Here is a 25,832-nt window from a genome sequence, read left to right on the forward strand (position 1 = left end):
AGGGCAAAGATCCACTACTGAGCTATGTCCCTAACTCTGTTCATTGTAATTTTGACATAAATGAGTAAAAAAAAATGCAGTATATACACTTGATGGGCTAATACTCAACCCTAAAAAGGAAGGAAATTATGTCTTATCCCATGACGCGGATAAATGCGGTGGACACCATTCTCAGTGAAGTCAGTCAGACACAGAAGGACAGGCACTGCATCGTTCTTGTCACACATGGTGTCACAGGAGCAAAGAATACAGCAGTGGCATCCAGTGCTAGGGAGAGCATTGGGGAGGGAGGAGGTGCTACTCCTGAGCATAATGTGCTGGAGGCCACGTGCATGCCACGCCTGTAGCTAGGCACATGGCACTGGGTTGAGAGGGTAGACCTCATGCTGATTGTTATCACACACCTGAAAACAAAAGCCAGAGGGACACAAAGAAGATTTTGGAAGTGACAGAGAAGTTTACTACCTTGGGTGGGTGCTGGGATGCCAAGTATTTTTCTGAGTCAAATTTCATCCAATTAGAAACTTTGACCATGTGAGTGATAGAACTGGGGAGACCAGCGGCGGCTGAAAAGATAAGAAGTATGAAATATAGATGATCTCTATTTTGAGAATGCGGGGAGAAATACCCTGGATCCCCTGGGGCACGGCATCTCCCCTCGGGGTCGGCAATCTCTCTGTGGAACACGTGGAGTGGGGGCCTATATGTAGCTTAGGTTAGGGGTGGAACCTGAGGGGCATTAGGGATGCACAGGTAGCCCATTGGCACTAGTTTGGCACCAGAGGTAGATTCCTAGGGGTGGGGGAGATAGGAGCTCTTTGGCTTTACGGGCTACAGTATCCAGCCTGGGCCAAAACCCTTTCATATCCTGTCTTATGATTATTATTATGAAAAGGGGCAAAGATTTCTCTCTTTAACTACTTCCTGCTGGAAGAAGGCACCATACTGGGGTCTAGGGGAGTTGATGGGATGACGGTAGAAGCTGGTACCAATGTTTTAGCCAGGACAACTTCACTGGTGAATGCACGTATGTTAGACTGGAAAAACAAAGAGACAAGATATTATGAGGAGACATGGCACTGTCATATTTAAGGACCCAGGTGAGGTAGAAGGAAAGGTGCCTTTGATTTAGACATGTCATTATATCAGGACCATGTTGAGGTAGAAACATTTGCACTGTAAGGCAGAATTCTGAAACATAAATGTGGGGTTAGGAGGAGTGAAGTTATGAGAGGTGTTTACTGCCCCATCTGAAAGGGTAAAAGTTAAAAGGGTAGGTAGGTAAGGCTTGTCTCTGGTGTGGATGACATTGGAGTCTGTAGGAAATACTGTTAAGAGTCCTGCTGTAAAAATTATCATTAATAGAACGTAAGAAATTAGAAACCAAAGTGGGTAACAAAACATGACAACCTGTAAGTCGTGGCCGTGAGGCCTTGGTAAGGCAGAGATAAGTAGGAAAAGGACGGTCAGATCTAGGGCCTGAGTGATGCGAAACCAGAATGGCAGTCTAGCAACTCTGATCACTATTGAGGTTGCCAAGAATATCAGGTAGGTATGGGTCGCGGTAACCTGGTTGTAGTCCTTGCAGTGAGGATGTATATGTCAATTACATCTCAGTGCAGCCGAGAGGGGGCAAGAGAAAGAGGGGGAAGAGGAATAAAGGAAAAGAAAGAGGAGAGATGAGAGACAAGAGAGGAGAGGGAGAGGTACAAGCAGCCCGCGGTCCTGAGGGAGTCTCCAGCGGAGGTGGGAAGAATCCTCTGTCCGCAGACTGGGGGAGCACCAAGGCCGTCACCTACCGGTCCTCCTGGTGACAGACTTTGCCTGATGTCCTCCAAAAGCAAGGAATGTGATTGGAGAATCAGGAATTGTGAATTCTGACAAGGGATGATGAAACCGTTTTTCGTTAGTTTTTGGTTTGTATGGACTAACACTGAAGTATTCCTAGATGAAATGACAGTCTGAGATTTGCTTTACAGTGTGAAGAAAATGATGCTTTTTTCTGGAGAGGAATTCTGAAACAGGTCCCTTGGAACCAGCGTGCTACATCAAGCCCTCATGCGTGTCTGCTTCCCCTCAAGTGGCCCCTCATTAGGCACCCCGACGTGCACCCTGTGCTCATGCCCATCACCCCTGAGTGAACAGCTGCACTGACTCAGCCATGCCTACGCCGGGGCCTCTATGCCCCATCTGGGAGTCCCTGGGGAAGGAGCCCATCTGGGATGCAGAGCTGTGCGTGTGGCTCTGTCACTGTGGGCTCCTGAGGCCTCTGTGCCTGGCTTTGCTGTGGCTGTTGCTCTGTTTTAGTACATGGTTACTTGTGTCTTCCAAGGCCCCTGTGCCTGCGGCCTGGCTGGTGTGGTGACGCCCAGGGCGATGCTTGAAGAGGCGGAGCCTAGAGAGGTGCTCAGGTCAGGGATGCACTGCCCATGCCCTCCTCTGCTGGCACCAGAGCTGAGCAGACCCCAGTGCCACACTCGGAACGTCCAGAACCATGAGACAAATAAACCTCTGTGTCACTCAGCCTCAGGCATTTGGTTAAAGCAACACAGAGTGGACTAAAATAGCCAGATAAGACTCCTATCCTACCTCCAAACCAAAGCTGAATGGACCCCCAGCCCCTCCCACGCTCATTTGAGGAAGGATGTGAGAATCCTGCCGCAGCTCAGACACCTCTGCAGGAACCCCCCCAGCCCGGAAGGAACAGAAACCCACAGCACACAAGAAGGGGTAAGCAAGGGCCCAGCTTTATTGGGGTGGCCACACCCACACCTCTGTTCACAATGACTGACAAACAGGCTCGTGTATAATCGTGTCCCACTTCCGCACAGCACTATCTCCCTCCAGAAGACGTAAAAATATATTGCATAACAAACACTTTCCACTGTAACAGTATCGTGACCCTTCAGCGGTTTGTCAAGAGACAATGCAAAGCAATATTGACAAGACAGACCCTTTGAAAGTTCAAAATTTAGATGCTTGTGGTATACTTCTAAAACTAATATTGAATATTTTCCTAGGTAAGGAAGGCAGGTCATTATAAAAATACATAAATCCAAAGTCACAACTAAGATATTCAACCCTATAAAAATATATTTTACTAATAAAAGTATCAATTTTTAGATAACTGCTCTTTATCAACAACAGGTTATATAAAATTTGAAGACATACCCACTAGGTCAGACAGGCCATGCAGAGGGAACTTGCTAAGTGGCTTGGGGCTTAGTCATCACCAGGTGCTTTGTTTTCAGGGATGGACCATGTGTTTGCCTATGCTGCACAGGAATGGCACGTGTATGCTACAGAGTGAGCTCAGCTATCTACCTATTGTGAAAGTCACTTATAAAGATAAACTGTCCAGCCCACAAAAGGAATTTTCAGGTTATCTCTGCCCCCAGGGAACACAAACGCTTTCTCAGGAGTCACCCTGAAATGCCTAACTTGGAAAACCTGTGATTGCATTCTGACCACTATCTGAAATCAACTCATTCATTTCATTTTGTTTACTCTCCTTTAGGGCGTGGTTGGGGTGATTTCTTTGAGGCTGGGCTCTCCGGGACCTCCTGAAACATACTTTCAGCAGCAGGTAACACAACTCGGCCACATTGAGCAGCATGCAAATCACAGACGCAGAAATCATAAAAATGGTAAACACGGTTTTTTCGGTGGGCCTGGAAATGAAGCAGTCGACAAGATTGGGGCAGGGCTCAATGCCACACTTCAGCACCCAGGGCAAGTGGTACCCATTGTAGAGGAAGTAGAACACATACATGAAGGCGGCTTCGAAGACGATTCGGAAGAAGATGCTGCTGGTGTAGGTCCACCACAGAGCGCCCTCGATGTGCACCTTCTGCCTTTTAATGTCCTCCAAGTCTCGGAATTCGTTCTTCTTCTCCCCGCGCTGGAACTTGCGTGTGGTTTCATGTCTGTAGTAGGCCACGTGCATGGCCACCAGCAGTGCTGGGGTGGACACGAAGATGAGCTGCAGGGCCCACAGCCGGATGTGCGACACCGGGAAGAAGTGGTCATAGCACACATTCTTGCAGCCGGGTTGCAGAGTGTTGCAGACGAAGTCCTCTTGCTCGTCGCCCCACACTTCGTGGGCGGCCACCACGAGGATCATGACTCGGAAGATGAAGATGACGGTGATCCACACCTTCCCGATGCTGGTGGAGTGTTTGTTCACACCCCCGATGACAGTGTGCAGTGTCCCCCAATCCATGGTGCCGGTTTATCCCTAAGCACACAAAAAGGAGCGAGGTTAGGCCTTTGGCTGATAAAATGGTATCACAGGGACACTGCCGATCCAGGCACATCTGTTTTAGATTAGGCTGAGATTCTGTGCAGTGTAACCTCCCAGGCCACTAGTAGGAGGTTTTCTACTAAGGAAGGCTCATTCTGAATATTCTGTTGCTTTTGACCAGAAATAACTGTTTTGGGAGGAAAGTTTAAGATCATCTTGATCGAACTGACTTCTGGATGATTACAGGTTAGGTAGCTGTATTCCATTAACTGAGGACCACAGGTAAACAGATTTGTGTCTACGCTGTCTTGCAATCACTACATGAATATGTTACATATGCATGTTGGGCTGGCCCTACGCAAGGGCTCACAGAACTTCCACGGTAGTTTGTACTGATTCAATGGTTTATTAAGCCAACATAGTCACCCTTAGAACGACATCCTCTGACTTCCCTGGCACACGAAAAAGATTTTAAAGCCACTGGACAGAGAACAAGTCTCCTGCCCTGAGCGGAGCGGTCCAAATCCAGAGCAATGACTTCAGGAAAGCGAAAGTGCCCCGCGAGCTGAAACAACCCAAAACAAAAACAGACTCCAAAGCCACACACACATAAAAGTCAGGGTCTTAAAAACAACATAGCTGAGACGAAAGTGAAAAAGCAGCGGCTCATCCTTCAGTCACATGGTATAACTTTAACTGAGAACCAATAAAATACAGAAATTCTTTTTGGGGTGACGGCCTCACCCATGCTAGGCAAGGCTCCACCCCTAGACTATACCTCCAGCCCCTGCATTATCCAAAATAAACCTTTCTAAAGAAATGACTTCTCCAAGTACAACAGAGGTGTTGAGCCACAGCCTACACTGTGAGACCAACCGTAGTCTTCGTTCTCTAAAGAACTAAATGTTAGAGCTCAGAAAGTTTGCAAATGGGGCCAGCACCCCACCCCCATATTCTAGAAGCTTCATGGACTTTTCTAATACTAAAGTATTTTTTTAAAGTTTTATTGGGGGTAAAATAGGCCTAACATTTCCCCCCTTAACTAGTTTAAATGTCCAGTTAGTGGTGTTAAGTCATTTACCTTGCTGTGAGACACATCTGCAGTCTTTTCATGTTCCCAGTGAAAGTTCTGCACCTATTGGATAATAATTCTTCAGTCTGTCTTCCCCATCTGTTCACAGTCATCTGCCTGTTTTCTGTGCCTGTGATTTTACCACTCTAGGTATATCATACGTAATAAAATCAGAGGTCACCTTTTTGTGATTAGTTTTTGTTATTCATCATAAAGTCCTCAAGGTTCATTCATGTTCAAAACTTCCTTCCTTTTTAAGGCTATGTAATATTCCACCAAGTGGGTTTACTGCATTTTGCGTATCTGTTCAACCTGTCAGTGGACCCTTGCTTGTGTTACTTCCACCTTTTGGCTATTGTGAATAACACTGCTATGAAAAGACTTTATAAATATTTGAGATCCTACATTCATTTTTCATGTATTCAGAAATGGAATTTCTGAATCCTATGAGAATTCTATTTTCAACTTTTGAAAGATTTCCGTAGGCAGAATACTATTATTTGGAATCACAGAGTGCCTCAATGTCTAGAGAAAGACAAATACCCTGATCTCTAAAAGAAGACAAAGTCTATGTGTGTGAGCCGGAGAACTTTCTGTTCAATCCCTAGCAAAGTTCTAAAACTGCCCCATGGCATCTCTCTGAAAGTGCTGGGTAAAATAACCATGACACTGGCACGGTCAGTGGCCCGAGGGATCTGCAGTGGTGTGAACTGATGGGGGTCTGGGACCAGAGCCCCGCATCTCACTAGAGGAGCAGCAGGGGAAGAGGAGCTCTCTAGCGAAGGAGGCTGCGCTGTGGGGATCTGGATTTGTTTTAAAAGCTGAGAAAAATGACATCGGCTTTCTAGAGCTGTGGCTTCTCAGTCCTCCAAGCGTCTCCTGTCTCACCAAGGCTGGTGAGCTCTGTCGGGCTGCGCAGAGGGCGCTCACCGGGCAGCGGCCTCTGGAGGCGCTGGACTGCAGATCTATTTATCAAACCTTGCCATTCACATTCTACGCACTCCATGACCCAGAGACTCTCAATGCCCGCAGCAACGTACCGCTGAGTTTTAAAACTCATTTTAAATACTAATTATAAAATTAATTCTGAGTCCCTGATGAAAGCCATGAAAATATATTGCCCTAATTGTTGTCTTTCTATCCCAGAAGCATTTCAAGTGGTCAGCCAGGGTGCAAAACTCTGCATCTTGACCTTTATCATGTGTAACCTCTGGTTCCCTGAGGGGCCGTCCTGTTTAAGAGAAGGTGGTTTTCGCTCAGTGATCAACATCTCCCATTGCAGTCTGCCCCCACACCTGCTTATTCTGCAGGTTTTTGGTTTATCAAATAAAAACTCTGCATTCTCCCACACTCTTCAAAGCCTGTGGAATTTAAACTCTCAGGCAGGTAAAAGGGCTGTTTCCTGTGTTTTCTGTCACTTCCCTGCCTGAACATGTTCAGCTGCCATCACCGTCACCAGCCACCTGCCCTTCCAGAAAGTAAGCAAATGGATCAAGGTGTCAAAGGCAACAGGACCTGAAAGAATTCTAAAGTCACAGAAGAGGCCAAAGCGTCACGATTTCCTCACAAGAATACTGGTCCCAGCTTCCTAAGCTGACCAAAAAATAATCTGTTTCACCATGCTCCCTGACTTTGACACTGGAAATCAGTAATTTTACTTTTATCTTTAAAGGAAGAAAAATACGATGCCTAGAAAAATAAGATGAAAAATGAGGTTAGACCTGGTACCTGGTTAAACCTGGTACAAGTGTGTAGCCTAGAGTCCCCCAAGGCGACGAATCCACATGGATCCAAGGCATCTTCCTGCAAGATCCACCAAGGCCTTGCTACCTACAACAGCAGAAATGGCCTGGGAGGACCGGCTACTTCTACCCTCCCCATCTCTGACATGGGCTCTAAAGGGGCTGCTCCAAAGCTGTCAGGGACCCTAATCCATGTTTCCGGACAGAGAAACACCTTCTGTTTCTCGGTCTGGGGATGTCATTCTTGGAGCAGTCACCTGTGAAGCCCTGGGTGTCCTTCCTGCATGTCACTCGCTGAAAGGACAGTGCCCCTCACAGCCACAGCCATCAGGGTACTGAGCCCCACACTCCTGGACACAGGGCTGCAGCCCTGGGAAGGTCTGGCTGCTCGCCCATAGGAGCTGCAGGAGGATGGAGGTGACAGTCGCTGAAGTTTCACGTTTCCCAAGGACACTGGCTCCTCACTACTCCTGCTACCAGCAGTGCTGTGGGCAGGGGCACCTGGCCAGGGTGGGGAGCGACCACAGTGGGCCCCGGGTACCTGGGCTTCAGGTTTTCTTTATGAAAACACACATTGGGGGGCGTTGCAGGTTAGGGTTCATCAATACTTTGCTTAAGGAAGATCAGAGGCCCAAGGCTTGCGGTGAAACTGTCTTTCGTTTCAAATTACTTTCTAAAACCACTGCACCCATTTGCACCCTTTTGAACATCAGAAAACAGAATCTCTTGTTGCTTTCAGGCTTCTACAGGCTGGGCCAAATGAAGGAGTTTTTTTGTTTTTCTTTTTTTGTTCCTTTACTAAAAAGGAAACAACTCCTGCTCTGTAAACCAGAAAGGTTTTCCCTGGTACCTTCCTAGCTCCTTGTTGGAGCAAATACCTTACCCTATAAGAAAGTGTTTACATTTAAGCTTAAGAAAGTAATTGTATCTAGTTTCAAGGCACATTTAATTACTGTGAGTAACTCCATGCCAGATTCTTAATACTGTATTAAAGCCACGTCCTAAATATAAGTAACACAGTGATCTTATCTTACTTTGGAGGACTTTTTTTTTGGTAGTACTGTGGATTGAACCCAGGTCCTTTGTGCTAGGCTACATTCCTTTATTTTATTAATTTTTGAGACAAGGTCTTGGCCAGGCTGGGCTCAAACTTTGGATCCTCCTTCCCGGCCTCCCAGGTTGCTGGTATTACAGGATGAACCACCCCATCTGGACCAGAGTGACTGACTTCTTCAGCCTTATGAAGATCAATTGTTCTTTCCTTCAAATCACTTAAGCCCATGGGCATTCTAACAATAGTGTAGTTTCTTGATTGATTAAAACCTTTTTATTTAAGAATCTAATCATAACTGGTTGAACAATGCCATTTTAATTACACTGAAGATAGAATCCAACTAAAGGCCTAAAGCTTACAGCACAAGCTGAGTGGAAAGGGTCCTTTTTTCTCTAGATAGTTGTGCGCCCCTTTCAATGACCTTTTCAGTGTCATTCAGCAAGAAGACCCACTCCCCACAGTGTCATCTGGGGACTGTGCAGATGAAGGGTGGCCTGACACAACCCACTGCACCCCGAGCCTGCGTCCTAGGATGCTAGGCATGGCAGGCCTGGACGGAGACAGCAGGTCCCTCTTGGGGGCTCTGGACCTTCTCCCCCTGCCCTGCATCCTGCCTGGAAGTCAGCATCGCACAGTGCCAACTCAGCTGTCAACCTAGGCTCTACCTCCAGAAGCCACAAGGATGTCATCTGTGGAGCAAAAAACATTGTCACCTTCTTTTAACGTCTCCCACGCATGTTCATTAAGTGAACCTCCTGGGTTAGGTGGGTAGTTTCTCATCATCCCCGGTACCGTTACGGGGCAAGTGTGGGTACTGTTGTCTCTTAATGCTTCATTTTTCAAACACATGCAAAAAAATCAAAGGTGTTCTTTAGATCTTTTCCCATTCTCCTCCTCCCAGTCAGCTCTGAATACCCTTCCTAAATCTCAGGCTCACTTGAGCATTACAAAAGAAACACAGCAAAGTTTGAGTAAATGGATTAAAAAGAAGGAAAAAAAAAAAAAACCCCAACAAACTCTAAAATCCTTTCATCTAGGAGAATCAATGTCTTTTGTCTCCAGAAATCTGAGGTCATCCAAGGAAGGACCTGACAGTCGATTTTCAAATGCAATGATGCAAAACGTCAGCAGCAGGGCTTTCAAAACTATGACAAAGGGTGAGGATGGACACGAAACTCATGTCTTCGGAATGGATTCAATGAAAATGAGGCTTGTTTTTCTGCATATGAGTTTAAATATAAAAGCAGAAAGTTCATAGACTTACATGCTTCTTACTCCTTTTTAGAATTCAAAGAGTTACAAAAACAATTTCTGTTAAGTTCAGCTTCTTGCACTGGATAATCTGTTGCCCTGTCTGCTCATTCGGGCACCCTTCTGTGCTTTCCAAACATTTAAACTCCACTACACTTCAATAACCCTGGGAAGAAAGAGAAAAACAGCTCCTGAGACCCTGTGCTGCTCTCAGGCACCAAAGTGAGACCGGACACTTGCCAGGCCCCCTCAGGAACCCTCACCTGTGACAGCGTGGTCCCCCTGACCAAAAAATCGAGTCAAAATGCTCCCCGATTTTGTTCAACATCTAACCTAATAATCACTGACTACTCGCAGCTCCCGGAACACTCTGCTGGATTCACAGATGTGTGGGGAGACGCAGGCTAGAACTTTCTTTCCAGTCTCTGAACTCGGTTGGGCAGACCTCATCTGGTCCTTTTCCTTCTTAGGTTTCATAACACAGAAGAAAAAAGGTAAGAAAGAGAGAATAAAGGCACCGTTACCTGTATCAGATTATTTTTTTGTCTTAAAAAAAAAAAAAAAACCAAAAACCCCACTAGCAGAACAAGAGAACTGCACCGAGTCTTCTGGGTTTTAAGGCCTGCAGGGCAGCGAGGGGGCTCTTCGCGGCTGGGCCTCCGGTCTTCACTACCTCCCCTCGCCCGCCGCCGGGCAGGGTCCCAACAACACCCCCAAAGGCTCTGCCTGATCCAACAAGCCACAAAGCTCTCCGCAGGCGCTGTTCCGAGCGGCATCCTGCAATTCTAAGGAGGCTGCATCTGGGCAGGACATTTTCTTCCAGAACACTGGTTAGATTCTGCTAAAACTGGGACAAGGAAAGCATCAGGCCCGGCAGAGGAGACCAAGAGGGCGTGTCCTCGCCCCGGGCACGGCTGACCGCCCGCTCCCTCCTGGGGACACGGAGGGCGCCCGCACCCCTGGGGGGTCACAGCCCGGCGCTGGCCGGCCGCACTCACCCGACCCGCCTCCGCTAGGCCCGGCGACTCCCCGGCTCGCAGTCAGGGCTTCGCATCCTCCAGCCACGAGGCCCCGACCTCCACGCAGCGCCGGCTGCTGGCCCTGGGTCGCGCCCGGCACCCCAACTCGCTCTGCGCCCGCCTCAGACTGCAGAGCGCAGGACCCGGCGGCCGCGAGGAAGCGGGCGAAAGGCCGCGGGCTCCCGCCGGCACCCTCCCACGGTGCCGCGCCCAGAACCTGTCGTGCGGGTTAGGGTTAGGGCCGGGCCGGGTCGGGTCGGGTCGTCGAGTCGGGTCGGGTCGGGTCGGGGGCGCCGGGCGGGGATCGAGCCCCGCGGCCCGGCAGGGGAGACCGCCCTGCCTCGGCGTCCGCTCACCTGCGCGCCGCGGCGCCCTGGGCTCCGGAGCTCGGCCAGCACAGCGGAGCGGCCGCTGCCACCTGCGGCGCCTTTTAACCGCGTCCTCCCGCCTCTGCCTGACGCCGCGGGGCCGGGGGCCTCGGGGCGGGGCGCGGGCCGGGCCGGCCGGGCAGCTCCGGGCGGGCGCGGGCCCGGGTCCCCAGGCGCGGTGCGGGCGGCGGGGTGCGCGCCCCTCCGGCCCTGGCCGCGCCCCAGCCTTCCCGCCTCCCCGAGCACCCCGGGCCGCCTCCCGGGGGTCCCTCGGGTCCCGGCGGGGCGTGGGGAGCAGCCAGGGCCCGGCCCGAGGTGCCGGCCGACCTGCGCGGCGAGGGGCGCGCGACGCGCTTGCTCCACAAAGTGGCTCGAGGTTAAACGTGACGTGGGGTCGGGTTCCGTCCCGAATGGGGCCCCTGAAACGTCTCCAGGTCACGGGGCTTGAGCTAAAGGATGTTAAGTCCCACCTTCGAAACACTCCAAGCGCAAGGTTCTCAGGGAGCCAGGCAAGCTAAGGACTGCTTGGCAGGGTGGTGGAGGCGGGGTCCCTTGAACGGCCTTGAACACAGAGGTGGGAAAACACGAAGCCGACACGAGCTACGTGGAGCCCCGTCCCCAGTTCCTCCTCTGACTTCCACAGTGGATCTCAGTGTATCTGTCTCTTGGTTCCCTCCATCTGGCAAATGGTTTTTCTAAGCAGATTGTAAACTTTTCTGGGTGTGATAACCAGCTCAGGCTTTTCATTCTTGCGTTCCTGCAGTAAGAAAGGCGCGCGTAGTTGGTGCTGTTTGTTCCATCACCATGACTGCATTCTTTAATAGAGCTCAACCAGCACAGCAAATCTTGGAAATGGCTTTTGGTTTTCCACAGTGTGCTGTGATGTCACTCGGGCAGCTGGTTCCTCGCAAAGACAGCAAAAGGCTTTGTGAGGCTGTGCATTTCGGACTGGACCCGTGGAAGCTGCCCTAGGGCCCAGTCAGGACAGGAATGTCAGTACTGCTCAGGAGGCCCACCTCAGCCCAGCAGGGTATCTCTTTCCTTGTTTAGATTATCAACAGAAGCCAAGGTGTGGGCTTTTTATCTTCTCATTTGTATCTTGACATTTAATATCATTGTTCAGTCTTCACTGCTCTGGTCGTTGTGGCAGAAATTAAATGTGGACTTCATGAAATTGCAGATTTGATGAGATGTTCACTGCTAAACTGAAAAATGGATTAAACATGTTATTCTTAGGATCCAAAGGCATCTGCAGTGGTGAGCGGATTGTTCTGAGCTCATGTGCCAGGCAGGGCAGCACTCAGGAGCAGTTATTGCTTTGCTGTGCACTGAGCAGTGTCACGATATTCTGAAATCAAGAAGTGGACGGTCCTGCTTGTAAGTGGTGACAAGAAATTTGCCAGAGCAATACCTTCTGTCTGCATGTTAGTGATGACATCACATGTTTTATAGGTCTAGGATGTGTGAAGTGGGGTCTGCAGTCCAAGAAGGTCTGAGGGAAGGGCAAATGTGCTTTTTTGAAAATCTCTGCCTTTTCTAAGTGGCCTCTCTCACCTTTACATGGAGGAGAGACCCTACCTGCTGCCTGGCCTGCCTGGCCTGTGCCCTCCCCTCAAGAGGGACCTGCAGCTGGTCACCCAGGCCTTCAGCTCCAACTTGACAGGGTCTTAGAGGCCCTGAGGAGAGTGTGCACCTTTGACATAAAAGTGCACTCAGTAAAAAGCCCATACGGTAGAGACCTACGCGGTAGGGTATCCCTCAGCAGGGGTTTGTCCGATGGCTCCCTAGGGATGGAACTACGTGTTTTGAGAGAGAGACCCCGGAGAACCCCCTTCTCATCTCATTCTCCCTGTCAGAGGCACATGCTGGAACTAGCACAGCCTGCTCCTGATGTTCACTGGCTGGGGCAGGGCCTGTCAGGTCTCCCACTTCTCACATTGTGAGCCCCTCTCCTCCCCCACACTTCAGGGCGAGGGGTGCATCATCACCATTGGTCTTCTAACATGGGAGTGATCTTTCACCCAGTTTAGTCAATGAGTTTTTATGCCAGCAAGGACTTATGAATGTTTATTTTATGCTTCAGGTGCAGCACAATATTAAGTTCGTTATTTTGCCGTTCGACTTTGGCTGGTGACAGCTTTCATTTGGCTCCTTTCCATTTTCAGATCCCCCCCGGCCCCACACTTTCTGTCTGCCACTGTAAGCTGCTCCAGGCTCATCCAGCCCACTCTCCACCCTGGAATCAGCTGGTCTGTAGAGCCCTGCACTGCCGCACCACTGTACCTGCTCTTCTCCATCTTCTTACTTGACCAAGATAACTTGCTGAGAGACTCCCTGGCTGTGATTTCCAGCATAATGCATTCTGGAGTCGTAGCAGGTATTTCTTGCAGGAATGAATTCAAGAAGTATTTGTTGAGTGGATTAACTGCAGATGCTACCAGAAGCCATCTGCCTGATGCAGATGAGAAGAGTAGTTCCACCATGTTTTACAGTCAGTCAGATGCCTTCTGTGCAACAGAATGGAAGCTGTACAGAAGTATAGAGCATTGTGCAGGCTCTCAAAATGCTTAGGCCATGAGGGAAAGGAGCTGCCACATAAGAGAGGCACCCCACCCCACTCAAGCCAGAGGCATCCTCAGTGAGGGACAGAAAATAGCACCATGGCTATCCACAGTGCAGGCCCAGAAACCAAGCCATGACCCAGAGAGGCTGGGTGCTCTGCCGCAATGCCACTGCTGCAGCGGTTTCTGACAGGACACCTGCCTGCTGTGCCCTTGGTGGGAAGGCCAGTGGAGAGGCCAGTGTAGTCCCGTACCAGCCTGCTGCTGACCTCAGGGTCAGTGTCCTACTGGGAGGATACCACGTGAGGCTCTTTCATCAACCATGGCGGCCTGAGAACTGAATTGCTCTGAGAAGAGTCTGGTATTATCACTCAAAGGCAGGGTCATTCCCAGACAAGGGCTGGACTCTCCTTTTGACCGCTTGATTCTGAACTGCACGCAACGCTTAGCTCTTAAAGTTTCACCTTTCATACTCGAATCAAAGTATGCCATTGGGGTTGAGATTGTTCTAATATGTATATATAATTCTTTAATTTGTGTTTACCTTATTTTTTTTTATTTTTTGCTTTCCAGTACTTCAAAGGTTTCTTCACTAATGTACCAGTAACTTCTTCAGGTCAATATACGTTCGTGGGTGGCATTTTTGTGTCTTTAAAGGAAGGTGCTGTGCTGACTTAGTGTGACTCTTCCTTCTGGTTATAGAAGAGTGTATCTTCTATCACACGCGATATCACTTCACAACACAACGGTGAATGAGACAGAACAGCAACTATTCTGCAGGGGTTGGGGTGAGGTGGAGATTCTGGGGGAAGCCTCAGTGCCTGGCTGTGGAGCACAGTGGCTGGAGCATCCGGGAATGGCAGGTGGCTGCTGGGTGAACATGGTGTGTGGGTGAGTGTGTGTAAGGAGACAGGCTGATGACTGCAGGGGAGAATCCGTCCTGAGGGACAGAAATCTGGGATCAGAACACCAGTTGCAAGTCAGTACTGAGACTCACTAGGACATGAGGACCCTGGATGGGCAGCAGTTGGCTGAAACTGAACATGGAGACATTCATGAACTTTGTGCTCATTAAGAGCAAGTGTGTTCTGACTGCTTGTGGTAGCTCCAATGTTCTTCCCAAAACTCACTGCCACGAGAGTAGGAAGAGCGGGGAACTTTCAGAGGTGATTGGGACCAGAGGCTCCTTATAAGAGGGTGCGCTGGGTCCCACTGCACTCCTCAGCCACCTGTTTCTGATCCACGCTTAGAAGTGCTTAGTCCCCGTCTTGGGATCAGAATCGTGACACCTGCCTGCATCTGGATGTGGGCCTTGAGGGCTCCGGGACTGTGAGCCAAGGGACGTGGGTTAGTCTTGGTCCCACAGCAGGTGGTCCTTCTGCAAGTTGCACAGAATCTCTTCAGATGCGGTCACAGCCGTTATGCCTTTGCCCGGTGCAGATGGTTTCCATGAGGTGGATGCTCTGTCCTATGCTGACGGGGTTTGCCACATTGCAGACCATTCATTTTGTCACAAACTGCAAACACAGTGGCAGTGAGAGCCTACTGCGCAAGGGGCCCATAAAGCAGCCTCTGGGGCTGCGGGAGGACGGGAGGCTAAATAAAGTGGCCTTCCCGGTGGCAGTGCAGGGAACCAGAAGCAGAGGCACATCTGGTGCAGTCACCACCGGGAAGGGACACCGCTGAATCAGACTGGATCTGCCTCCTGAGCTGGCCCAGTGGTGCATGCTCCAGCCCAGCAGACACACTGACCAAAGGGGCCAACTCAGGCTGCTGCGGTGGTGACCCTGCCCTGGGCTGCAGCTAAATGTTCCTGTGACATGCAGTGGAAAGCTGGTGGGACCTGGGAGATCCAGATTTGAGGGTCTCTGCTCAGCTAGACGTTCCCTGATTACCCCTGTTCCTCTGTTCCCAAGTACCCAAAGCCCCCAACTTCCTTTTCCAGCCTGAGATCAGCTTCTGACTCTCCCTGACACCCCCCAACATGTCACAGGCCTCCCGTCCCGCCTTACCTCCAGCGCACACTGCTCTGCCCCCTTGCAGGTCGCTCCTCAGCTCCTCACAGGTGTGGTGACAGAGCCCCTTATTTGTCTTTGTACTGCTGCCCTTCTGAACCCCACCACGGCCACCTCACACTGAAGGCCGTTACTGCCACACAGCCGCTCTGTGTAGTGTGAGTGGGACTGAGCCAGGGTACAGCTGCCGGGTGGAAGAGTGAGTTCTCCGAGCTGAATTCAGGCCCAGGGATGGCTCGGTTCTTCAGTCCTCACTTAACGAACCATCTCACCTAGTACAGGCAGCAGTCTGTCCGTCAGTCGCAGCCACTGGGCCTCAAGCACAGGGACTGTGGACTCAAACATGCAAAATGCTGTCCTGTCACGGGTCAGTGGCCTCTGTATGTCACTTTCGCTTTCTGTCCACATGCAGGGTGGACCGACACTGTCGCCCTGGAGTTCTTGGAAGCTGTTCCGGCTCTGGGCTGCCTGGTTCTGGGACCTGGTTCTGAAAGCCGAGGTGTGGGGAGGCAGTGGTGGCCGTGCTGACGGGTCAGGACAGTTTTCTAGGGTGGCGCATAGTGAGCCAGAGCTTTCATGGGATGCAGAACCCAGAGGAAGTGTGTGTGTGTGTGTGTGTGTGTGTGTGTGTGTGTGTGTATGTGCAGAGAACTCATCTTAGGGAACTGGCAAATCAGACATCTGCAGGACTGGCTGGGGACCGAGGGAGGAGCTGGTGATTCAGGGCAGACTAGAGCACTCTGGTACAGAGGTCCCTCATCCTCAGGGACCTCAGGGCGCAGCCTGCCCTCCCGTGGACTTCAGCTGGCTGGGTGAGTTTCGCCCACGTCAGGGAGGACACGCTGCTCCACTTAGATGGAACGGTTAGTCACAGCTAAGAGGTGCGGCACAGGGCCGTCTAGACTGGCGTGGGCCCAAGCATCCGGGTGCCATGGGCTGTCAAGGTCAGACTTAGAATTAACCTCGGAGTGCCTTGCTGCTCCCTCAGCCAGTGCTCACTGATCCTCACCACATGCGAAGCTTCCGGGTCCGCAGCCCCCTAGAGGCAGCGAGGAGACTTGTTAGACTGATTTTGTGCATGCAAAGGAATACCCACAGTCACTGATCTGTTACAGGTGATTATACAAGTCATTTCAATTTTTTCCTGCAACTAATGTGGTACATTTATTACATAAAAAGATTAAGAATAAACTAGAGGCTTGGACTATTTGAGTATGATTATCTGTATCATTTTTTCTAATAATAAGACTATATTGGAGATACTTGCTTATGAGTATGCCCTTTGTAAATAAATTACCTGCCAATAGATGGCAAATTCATTAACTACGAAAGCATCCTTTTAGAACAATGAACTTTTTGTATTGAAATTTTTTCTTTCCCTGAGACAGGGTCTTGCTGTGCAATTCAGGCTGGCCTTGAATTCATGACAATTCTCCTGCCTCAGCCTCCAGAGTGCTGGAATCACAGGTGTGCACTACCAAGCCCAGCACTGAGTTTTGTTTGCTTCTTTTCCTTGTTCTTTCTCGAAGGGATCAGTCTCACTGTAGGACAGCTGACAGTGTCAGCATGTGTGTGTCACCAGGGTGTGAGCTGCACACGGCACAGTGGGGTTGGTCTGAACCAAAGACCTGAAGACAGGAGCTAAGGATGCTGGTGCAGCAGTCAGTAAAAAACGGCCACATATTTTAAGTCAACCCTGGATTCTCCTCTGTTTCCAGGTGGTGTGTCTGTGTGTGTCTGTCTGTGTGCAAGATTGCTGGTGTGGAACCTGGGCCTTGCACGGGCCAGGCAAGTGCCCTATCCCTGAGCTGCACCCACGCTCTCCAGGTAAGCTGTGTCAGTAACCCACTTTCCACCTCTGTTGTGAGGTCAGAGCTCTTCTCAGGGGAGACTTCCACACTTGAGATTTCTCTTACATCAGTCACAGTACGTTTACTGCATGGTGCTGGGGTTCATTGGGTGGCCTTGGTCCTTGGCTCTGGGGTCCTCACTCAATCTGCAGCGAGTCTGAAACTGCTCTGGCAGTCGGTTCTGGGTGTTGGTGGGAAATGAGTGTAAGAATGGGGGAAGAAGCTGAGGGACTGAGAGCTGAGCTTCCCACACAGCCAGGTTCCTTATTTAAAATTTTCCTTAAACATTCCAGCAAATATGGCAGCATGATGGTCCATGTCTGTAATCCTAGATACTCAGGAGGCTGAGGCAGGAGGATCACATGAGCCCAGAAGTCGGAGGCCGCCTAAATAACATCAGTGAGACCCTGCCTCAAAAACAAAACAAAGCAAAAATAATAATAATAAAAAAAGAAAGAAGAAAGAAAGTCCCAGTACCAAGAATGCCTTCTTTCTCTTGGCTTCCTTGTCAGATCCAAATGTCCTTCAGCGATGAGAATCTAATATTACCTTCTTACATGTATTAATACCGCATAGGTCAGGCATTACTTCTATTCTCCAACCATCTCAAAAGGAGAAGTGAGCAATGCCCTCCCCACTTTATAAGGGGGCTGTTGCAGCTTTAAGAGTCTCCAAGATGCAGAGCTGAGACCCAGGGTGAGTTGCCCTCCCCCCCAATCAGTCCCCAGCCGCGTCTGTTGGAAACAGCTATCACATCTTCCATAGGTGAGTGAGTAAACTGTGGTACACTACAATGGAGTATTGTCCAGCAAATAAAAAATGTGGTATGAACCAGGAGAAGACGTGGAGAAATCTTAGGAAGAAGAAGTCAGCCTGAAAGAGCTACATACCATGCGATGCTAGCAATATGTGGCATTCTGGAAAACTTAGCAATCGGAAGATAGCTAGCTGCAGAAGGTAGGGGGAGGAAGAATGAGCAGGTGGACAGTGAGATGATCTAATAATGGTGGACACCGGTCATCGCTCACTTGTGTAAATGGTACAGGAAAGGTACCACACCGAGAGAGCTGCAGTGTAAACCTGGGGCTTAGTGAGTAATAATGTATCCACGTTGGCGAGCCAGTTGTGACAAGTATGTTCCACTAATGCAAGATGTTAGCAATAGGCAGATGACAGGAGGAGGACATGGGACTTTCTACTATGGGCCTAAGTTTCTGTAAATGCATAATGTAAATGTAAAACAGTTGTAAATGCAAAACAGCTGTAAAAAATAACATCTATTAACTTAAAAAGCCTCTGGTTCTTTAGCTTCAGGTCTTATGTTAATTAACAGCAGATTATTCCGCAATGAATACCCTTCATATATAAACAAAATAAACATGTTCTCTATTACATTGTTTCCTGCATTTTCTCTTTGAACAATTCAAGAAATACAGTGGTACTTTGGTTCACGAACAATTCTTTCCATGATTCTGGTCACAAACTGAATTGAACAAGAACGGAATCAAATTCAGTGGATAGTACAGTGTTGACCTTATGGGTAAATCTGGAATCATGGAAAGAATTAGATTCATGCACCAAGGTGCCACTGTGTTTGAACAGTTAGATGCTTTATGCTTAGCTCGTATTAGATAAATGGGTGAGTGAGGCAGGCTGAACTAGGAAGCATCAGGCTGCTGTCTCTCTGGTTTTCAGAACCTGCCAATAATTGTTGTTCCTCCTTTCACTTCTGTCTTTGTAGCGAAGGCTGCTCTGGGCTCCATAAACAGGGTTGTATAATTACAGTTTCCATGTTGTAGCTTGTTAGAAGGGTGAGGGCTTCATATTTTTATTGCAAATCAACAAAGAAAAGGAAGCAAGCAGACCCAGAGACAGGCCATTCTAAAACTTCTGTCAACATTCATACCCCACTTTTAAGATAGAATTTCCCAAAGCACTGACTGTTTTATGAAGAGCAAAGTGCATTCAGGCAGTTATCCATCTATGAAATGCTCATTCAAGAAAAGAGCTCAGAGGCAAGCCAGGAAATGGTACTTCGATTCACAATCTAATTCTTTCCACAGTTTTGTGCAGAGAACTGTATCAAATTTTCCCACAAGAAAATTGAACACGAAACCCAATAATTGAATTTGATTCTTTCCCAATCTGGTTTGTAATCAGGATTGTGGAAAGAATCAAGTTTGTGAACCGAGGCATCACTATCTTTGCAGAATCCAACCTGCCTTCGGCTCAGTTGCTGAACCCTCTCTGCCCTTTGTAAGATTTTACCTACACTACTTATCCTCTTAGGTGTCTGTGTCAAAGCCCTAGAACTGAAAGAATTCAGGCAGATGTGGTCCTCTGCTTTAGCGTATCTCATTGTTTCTTTTTTGAATCAATCTAAAACTTGGCCCAGCTAAGACAATTGCCTGCGTAATCTCTTATTTCAGAGTCAGGAAAGATCAGGCTTTCTGAAAGCTGATGACATGGATTATGTCCCAGAACTGGTGTTATTCCAGCTGGTGTTGGGAAAGCAATGTAGCATGGTTTGTGTTTGATGCCCCCAAGCCTCATGCAGTCATGGAGGTGGCTGAGTTTAGTGTTTGTGATTGGGTCTTTGTCTAGCGCTGGGATTGGTGATGTGAATGCTGTACCTGTCCAGGAGCAGAGCTGGCATACAGTATAAGGGAGGGAAGGGGGATACTTTACTCCTTTTGCTCTTCTAATTCTTGTCTCTTTCCACTGCCATAAATGCTGCCCCTGTGCCACGCCACCCAGCCTTGAAGCCAGCTGAGTATGGACTGAAACCTCCACAAACCATAAACTAAACACACCTTTCCTTCCTTCATTTTGGGTGTCAGATATTTTATCTAAGCAATGAGAGAAAAGTAACCAAAACAGCATGGGTCACTCCACGAACACTCCTGAGTTTGGGGGGCTGCACACTGACAGACAGGTCAGGAGCACTGTGAACCACTGTTTGCCTACATGAACAGGGCGAGGGTGTCCCACAACAGATGAAGAGTGAGGAGCTTGATGTAATCTGTCTCTTGGGTGCCAGTTTCCCATGAGAGCTAGGGAACGGGAAGGCACAGGAGATAAAGACTTGGAAGCTCCTCACAATGCTCTTTTTCATTTTGCAGCAAGGAGATGAGGAAGAGAGAAAGGAGATGCCTGATGAGTAGTAAATAAGAAGGAAAGTTGGAGAATTATTCCGTTCACTCTCTCTTCTGAGTCCTCCCTGCCCACCGCTGGCCAGAAACTCCGTGACCCTTTGCTCCCGTCCTTGCCCTCCATCAGCCACTGCTAGATCGTTTTTCCGATTTTTCTTGGTTCTATTCTCTGTCTTTTTGACAGCTTGATTCAGATCCTGGTTAATTTTTTCAGTCACGTTCTTCAGTCAGCAGCTGCATGTGGAGTGTCGGTGGGAGTGGGACGTCCTGGACATGCTATTCTGACAGTACTGCCCTGAGGTGGGGACTTGGCCACAGCACCACAGGCCAGAGGAACATGTGGCCAACAAGCACAGGACACTGAGGCTTGCAAAAGGCACGAGAGGCCAGCGAACCAGCCTGGGGGGTTCAGGGAAAGTGTCCCAGAAGCTCTGATGCTCAATGACACCGAAAGAAAGGTTCCTGAAGGCAAAGAGGACATTAGTTGCTAAGCACAGGATGAGCTGACTGGCTGAGGTGTCTCCTCCCCTAGTCTGCTGCTGGAGGTGCATTTCTGAGACGGCCTCGTGCCCTCTCTCCACGCTGGCACCCTGCATTGCCTCTGTGTGGTCAGCAGAACAACGTGCACACCTCTTAGCACGTCCAATGCCTGGAAACTGACCTCCTGCCTATACCTCCCAGATGACGGGACACAGCGCTGTCACACAGCATCTTTGTGCTGTTCCTTCAACTTATATTTTGCTTTTACCATCTTGTAAAGTCATTCTTGTTCTCAGGGCTCAGATCAGAGGTTGCTTTTCTTGATTCTCATTAATAATGAAAAATTTCCCTCTGACTGCCTGCTTACAAAATTATTTAGGACTCAGATAATTTGGCTGTATGTTATATGGGCTTATTTGTTTGCTTTTTGAGTAAAGACCAAAGACAGAAACATCATCAGTACATCTACCAGCACCGAGCACCAACACCGAGCACCTAGGACCCAGCACTAGCATTAGCATCCAACAGCCAATACAGAGCTCGGTATGTACGAGGGTTTCAATGAGTATTTATTAAATTGAACTGAGTACTCGTTTTCCCAATGCAATTAATGACTCTAAAGTAAATGCTTTCTGTACTAAAAAATCATCTCTGTAAACTTACAATTCTAGGGGCATAAGATTTCAGTCAGCGCTTTTGCGTGTAATTGAAACTTACTCTCTTATGATTGCTGACACCACAGTCTGCATGACTTAGTGTGGTGTAAGGAATGACATTATTTGCTAACTTGGTGCTGTGTGAACAGCACTAGTGAACCAACACAAGCTCCATTCTGCAGGGGAAAATGATGTGCAGATAAAGACACTGTTTCTGAGCCCAGGTGTCCAGGGCAGCTGACCTACTGCAGCAGGGGAGATGTGGATGGCAGGGGAGACTCCTCTCAGGAGGCAGTGCATTCTCACAGCGTTCTTGGTGGAAGGGTAGGCACTGTTTGTGTCAGTACCTAGTCAATTGTCAGTATTCTACAGTTCATCAAGAGCTTTTACAAGCTTGATCTCACTGGGAAACAATTCTCAGCAGGAGATGAAGTAGGTGCTGTTTTCATTTTATAGGGGAGAAGCTAAGGTTCAGGAAGGTTCATTTGTTTCTCCATGCAACAACTATTTATAGGGGACTTGCCCAGGCAGGAGAGGGGCTTGGACCCCCATGCCCCTGACCCGAGGAGCTTGGGGAGTGGTGGCAGTGTGTGTTGCTGTACACTGGAGCTGCTAGAGATGACTTGTGGTTTTCCCATTTTGGCTTGGCAGGGGCGTTGATCGTCAGGTGAACAGGCAGACTCAGCACTCTTCACCGCCTTCCAGGAACCCAGTGCATGTTAGATCTACAGCATGACTTCATGGGATGTTTCTGAGTTGAACGTTTTCATTTTCTATCTATTTAGGCCGTCACTTTTTTAAGACCAATGAGAGTTCAGCTACTTTGCTGTTTTTGGTCTGTATTTAACTGGACAGCTGCTGTTCAATTTTATTTTATTTTATTTTATTTGAATGAATGGAGTGCTTAGGCAGCACTACTGGAGGAATAGCCAAGAGTTAGTGGCTGCTTGTGAGCTCCTGTCCAATACACACCGAATGATTTAACACATCGACGTAGCAGAATGCTCACAAGGGTGTCTTGTCAGAGCCAATAAACTCTCAGTCTAGCAAGGCCTCCTCTGCAGGGCGTGTGTGGGCGGGTGAGCCCCGGGTGCCTTGCAGGTCTGCTCCCATTAACCAGGGCTGGTCTCCTTCCCTGAATGCTTCAGATGCGAAGAGAGGAGGGTGTCACTGGTAGGTGTGGTGGCTGTGCTACCTCAGAAGCCCTGTTCCCGTACAGAAGCCAATAGGGGACAAGCCAGAGGGGACCACCTCACCACGTCAGGCTCTCATCAGGCCAGTCCAGATGCTGGTTACCACATGGGGGGTTCTGCCCTCGGCCACACCCTCTCAAGACAAGTTAGGCACCCATCTTCATCTGTCTCCAGAAGGGCTGAGCCAGCAGTTAACCACAGGGCAAATTCTCAGAAAGAAGGGGAAGGATTCTGCTCATGCCTTGCCTACCGCCTTCCTGGCCTAGTTGAGACCATCTGCCTTTCTCTCAGGTCTCAGCAAAGGCATTGGGGCCCTTGAGCTCTCTGAAACTCTTGAAAGGACACCATTCCATTTAAGAAATGTGCTAAGCTCTTGGTGCAGTGCTGGCCTTGCTTAGGACACGCTACCACATCCCCATGTTGCAAGGTGACCCTGCACCCTTTGGATGATGTGGACCTGATGGCACAGAGATGTTGGGCCACAACACAGGAGTGATCTGCTGTGCTTCCACCTATGGAGCTGATGGCCATTCCTGAACCACTGCCCCACACACTGTCTGGCAGGAACTCTCAGAGCCCTGTGGGAGAGCGGGGAGCACAATTGCTGGTCGTGGTGGCGATGCTATGCCTGCCCCAAAGAGCACACCTGGCACTTTAGCCCCTGACTCGAGCCAGTCCAGCAGGGTGTAGCTTGACTGTTCTCACTCAAGGGTAGTGATCCTGCAAGCCTGTTGGGCCTTCCCTCGCTTAGGTGTGTCCCCTCAGCACCCAGCATGTGTGTCTACGGAGCAGAGACAAAGTGGGTGGTGGGGATGAGTAAGGCCTTTCCTGCAGCAAAACCTGCACTGGTGAGTTGTGAGTCCAGGGATCCCCATCTATCTCTGTAGGACAGAGGCGTGCAGTCCTTAGGGTACTGGAGGCCTGGACCTGTGGATGGTGAATCTGGCCGTGAGCTACTACAGAAGCTTACTACTACTGTGCTGTGCTGTGGGATCCACAGCCTCCCTTAACCTCTTCTGTGCAGCTCGAGAGCCTCTGTGTGGACCCTTCTACATCTTAGGAATGTGAGCAGCTTCTCCCCTCACTGTGGCTCCTTGCTCCCACAGCCAACCTCCTGGTTCCTGCAGACAGAGGAGAGGAGGGACAGAGGAGAGGAGGCTGTGACAGCTGGGGGCTGCGGAATCAGAGTCAGCTCCTCTCCTGCCACCAGACTTTTCAGGGCTTCAGGAGTTCCCAGCCGGCTGTGGCAGGGCCTCCCGCTTAGGCACAGAGCCCCGCTCCCCGTCCACAGGGCTTGGCCTTCTGGTTTTCCCGTCACGGCACCGACCTTGTGTTTTTGGCAGCTGTCTGAGATTCTTCCTCCTTTATCTGTGTTATATTTTGCCTCTAAATACAGACATGTTTTTAGATTATCACTTAGCATTAGTTGTACTTGACCCAAGTCCTACAAACTTTTTGTTGACTCATAGGATTTACTAGCAACTGACAGAAAATCGAGGTCTTTGCCTCTGCTTGTACCTTCTGTCTGAGTTTTGAGCTTCCTGTTACCTGGAATCTGACTACACTTCCGTGCAGGTAAAGCAGCGTGCACTTCAGGCTGATCATCCACCCGCCCCGTGCTAGGCCATCTTTGATACTCGCTCCTTCTCCTTGTCATCTTTGTTTTTCAGGGACTCAACTCTGGTTCTTGTTGTGGCTGCTATGCCTTTTTTTTTTTCCTCACAGGATCTTGCTGTGTAGCTCAGGCTGGCCTTGAACTCACATCGATCCACCTGCCTCAGCCTCTCAAGGGCTGGGATTATAGGCGTGTGCCACCATGCTCGGTCCGGTCTCATTTATTTTAAAAACTGAGGAAATAAATCTCAAGGTGTTGCTTCTTTGAAGTATTCAAATTGAAAAAATTTCCTGGTAACATTTTTAGGTCTTCTTAAAGCTGCCAAAGGAGCTATTTTGGAGCAGAGAACATTGCTGAGTATTTCCACTCCCAAAAACTGACGGTGACAGCGGCAGTGATGGTGCAGTATGCGTGTGGTTGTTTACTGAGTTCTCTTTTCCAGTATATACATATACAGTTACAGACTTTTAACTCAGAGTAATCAGTTCAGTTGAACCATGCCATTTTGACCCTGTGTCTTCACTGTCACTGTATTGAACTATTTTCTAATTTACCGTCAGTTTTTTGACCCATGAACAAGATTCCATGTTAATTATTTAATTTCCTCATTTTGGGAGCTTTTGTGTATATCATATTATGCACTGATTTCTAATTTAATTCTACTTTGTCCGGAGAATATACTCTCTGAGAACATCTTTTGAAGGTTCTTTTAAGGTTCAAAATAAAGTTGGCCTTGGTGAATACTTTGTGTGCTCTTGAAAATAACTTGTTTTTTTGTATGGTGTTATGTTCTGTGAATGTTGATGGTGTTCATTTAAATGCTTTGTTTATTGGTTGATTTTTCCTCTAAATTCTCAGTGATTTAATGAGAGAGTTGTTATGATTTAATCACGCTATAGCTCTATCTGTTTTTTTGTTTAGTTCTAACTTAGTTTTCGGTCCACGCACTTTCAGGCACTACCTTTAGGCACACACACATTTATATTTGCTATATTATGGGGTGCTGGTCATTATGAAGTTTATTTCTTTATTTTAGCTGGAGTCCTTATTCGAAGTTCACTTTGTTTTATATTAACATAGAACTTTAATTGATGCTTGCACGGTATATCTTTTTCTACTCTGATGTTTTTAGTCCACTTATGCTGCTTTGCGTGACATTTGGGCCGTGTCAGTGCTGGCCTGCTGGACGTGACAGGGGCTCACTGTTGTAGCTGGCAAGCTGTGTAGCTGATGCTGTTAGGGGGGCAGTACCCCCCAGGCTTATTCTGGTAAGCAGGTAGAGGCACCCTTGGACCATCTTTTTCTGCTCTCCCACATCTCTAGGAAAACACGCCATGAAGGGAAGAACCACATTGGGATGAGTGAGGTGGGGACGGCCCACAATTACAATACGATGCAGAGGGTGAAAAACTGCAAATGGGAGGTGCACATGAACCAGATTTCCAGGAGAGAGTCCAACATGCACAATACAACTACGCTTTCTTAATGGTGGGCCCATGGGCAGTGGTGGTTCCATGGAGCCCTGCCTGTCCCTGGCAACATCACAGCTGTCCTGAGATCA

The 25,832-nt window shown here is 48.9% G+C and overlaps 1 protein-coding gene and 1 long non-coding RNA gene across 8 annotated transcripts; one reads left to right on the forward strand and one right to left on the reverse strand.

Annotated features, from left to right (window-relative positions):
- Positions 1-2,731: 2,731 nt before the first annotated feature.
- On the reverse strand, positions 2,732-15,346 carry Gjb6 (gap junction protein beta 6). Of its 6 annotated transcripts, XM_063232478.1 has the most exons (3): positions 9,696-9,815; positions 9,376-9,528; positions 2,732-4,237 (listed from the first exon to the last, which is right to left on the reverse strand). In XM_063232478.1, exon 3 carries the CDS (start codon positions 4,220-4,222, stop codon positions 3,437-3,439), a length of 786 nt encoding a protein of 261 aa, XP_063088548.1. In that variant the 5' UTR covers positions 4,223-4,237; positions 9,376-9,528; positions 9,696-9,815; the 3' UTR covers positions 2,732-3,436. The 6 variants fall into 6 exon arrangements, with proteins under 6 accessions (XP_063088548.1, XP_063088550.1, XP_005007069.1 ...); XM_063232480.1 differs by lacking the exons at positions 9,376-9,528; positions 9,696-9,815 and adding an exon at positions 15,323-15,346; XM_005007012.4 differs by lacking the exons at positions 9,376-9,528; positions 9,696-9,815 and adding an exon at positions 11,220-11,406.
- LOC134471948 (uncharacterized) lies at positions 11,506-18,567 on the forward strand. Of its 2 annotated transcripts, none has more exons than XR_010041710.1 (2): positions 11,506-13,126; positions 13,884-18,567. It is a non-coding gene; the product is annotated as an uncharacterized LOC134471948 (long non-coding RNA). The 2 variants fall into 2 exon arrangements; XR_010041711.1 differs by having other exon boundaries at positions 17,044-18,567.
- The last annotated feature ends 7,265 nt before the right edge of the window (positions 18,568-25,832 follow it).

The sequence above is a fragment of the Cavia porcellus genome, unplaced genomic scaffold (genome assembly GCF_034190915.1).
Source record: "Cavia porcellus strain 051 isolate PalLab524CR breed Dunkin Hartley unplaced genomic scaffold, mCavPor4.1 scaffold_21, whole genome shotgun sequence".
NCBI lineage: Eukaryota > Metazoa > Chordata > Mammalia > Rodentia > Caviidae > Cavia > Cavia porcellus.

Coding starts and splice junctions, on each gene's coding strand:
- Gjb6 (XM_063232480.1), bottom strand. CDS start 4,222: ATGGATTGGGGGACACTGCACACTGTCATCGGGGGTGTGAACAAACAC.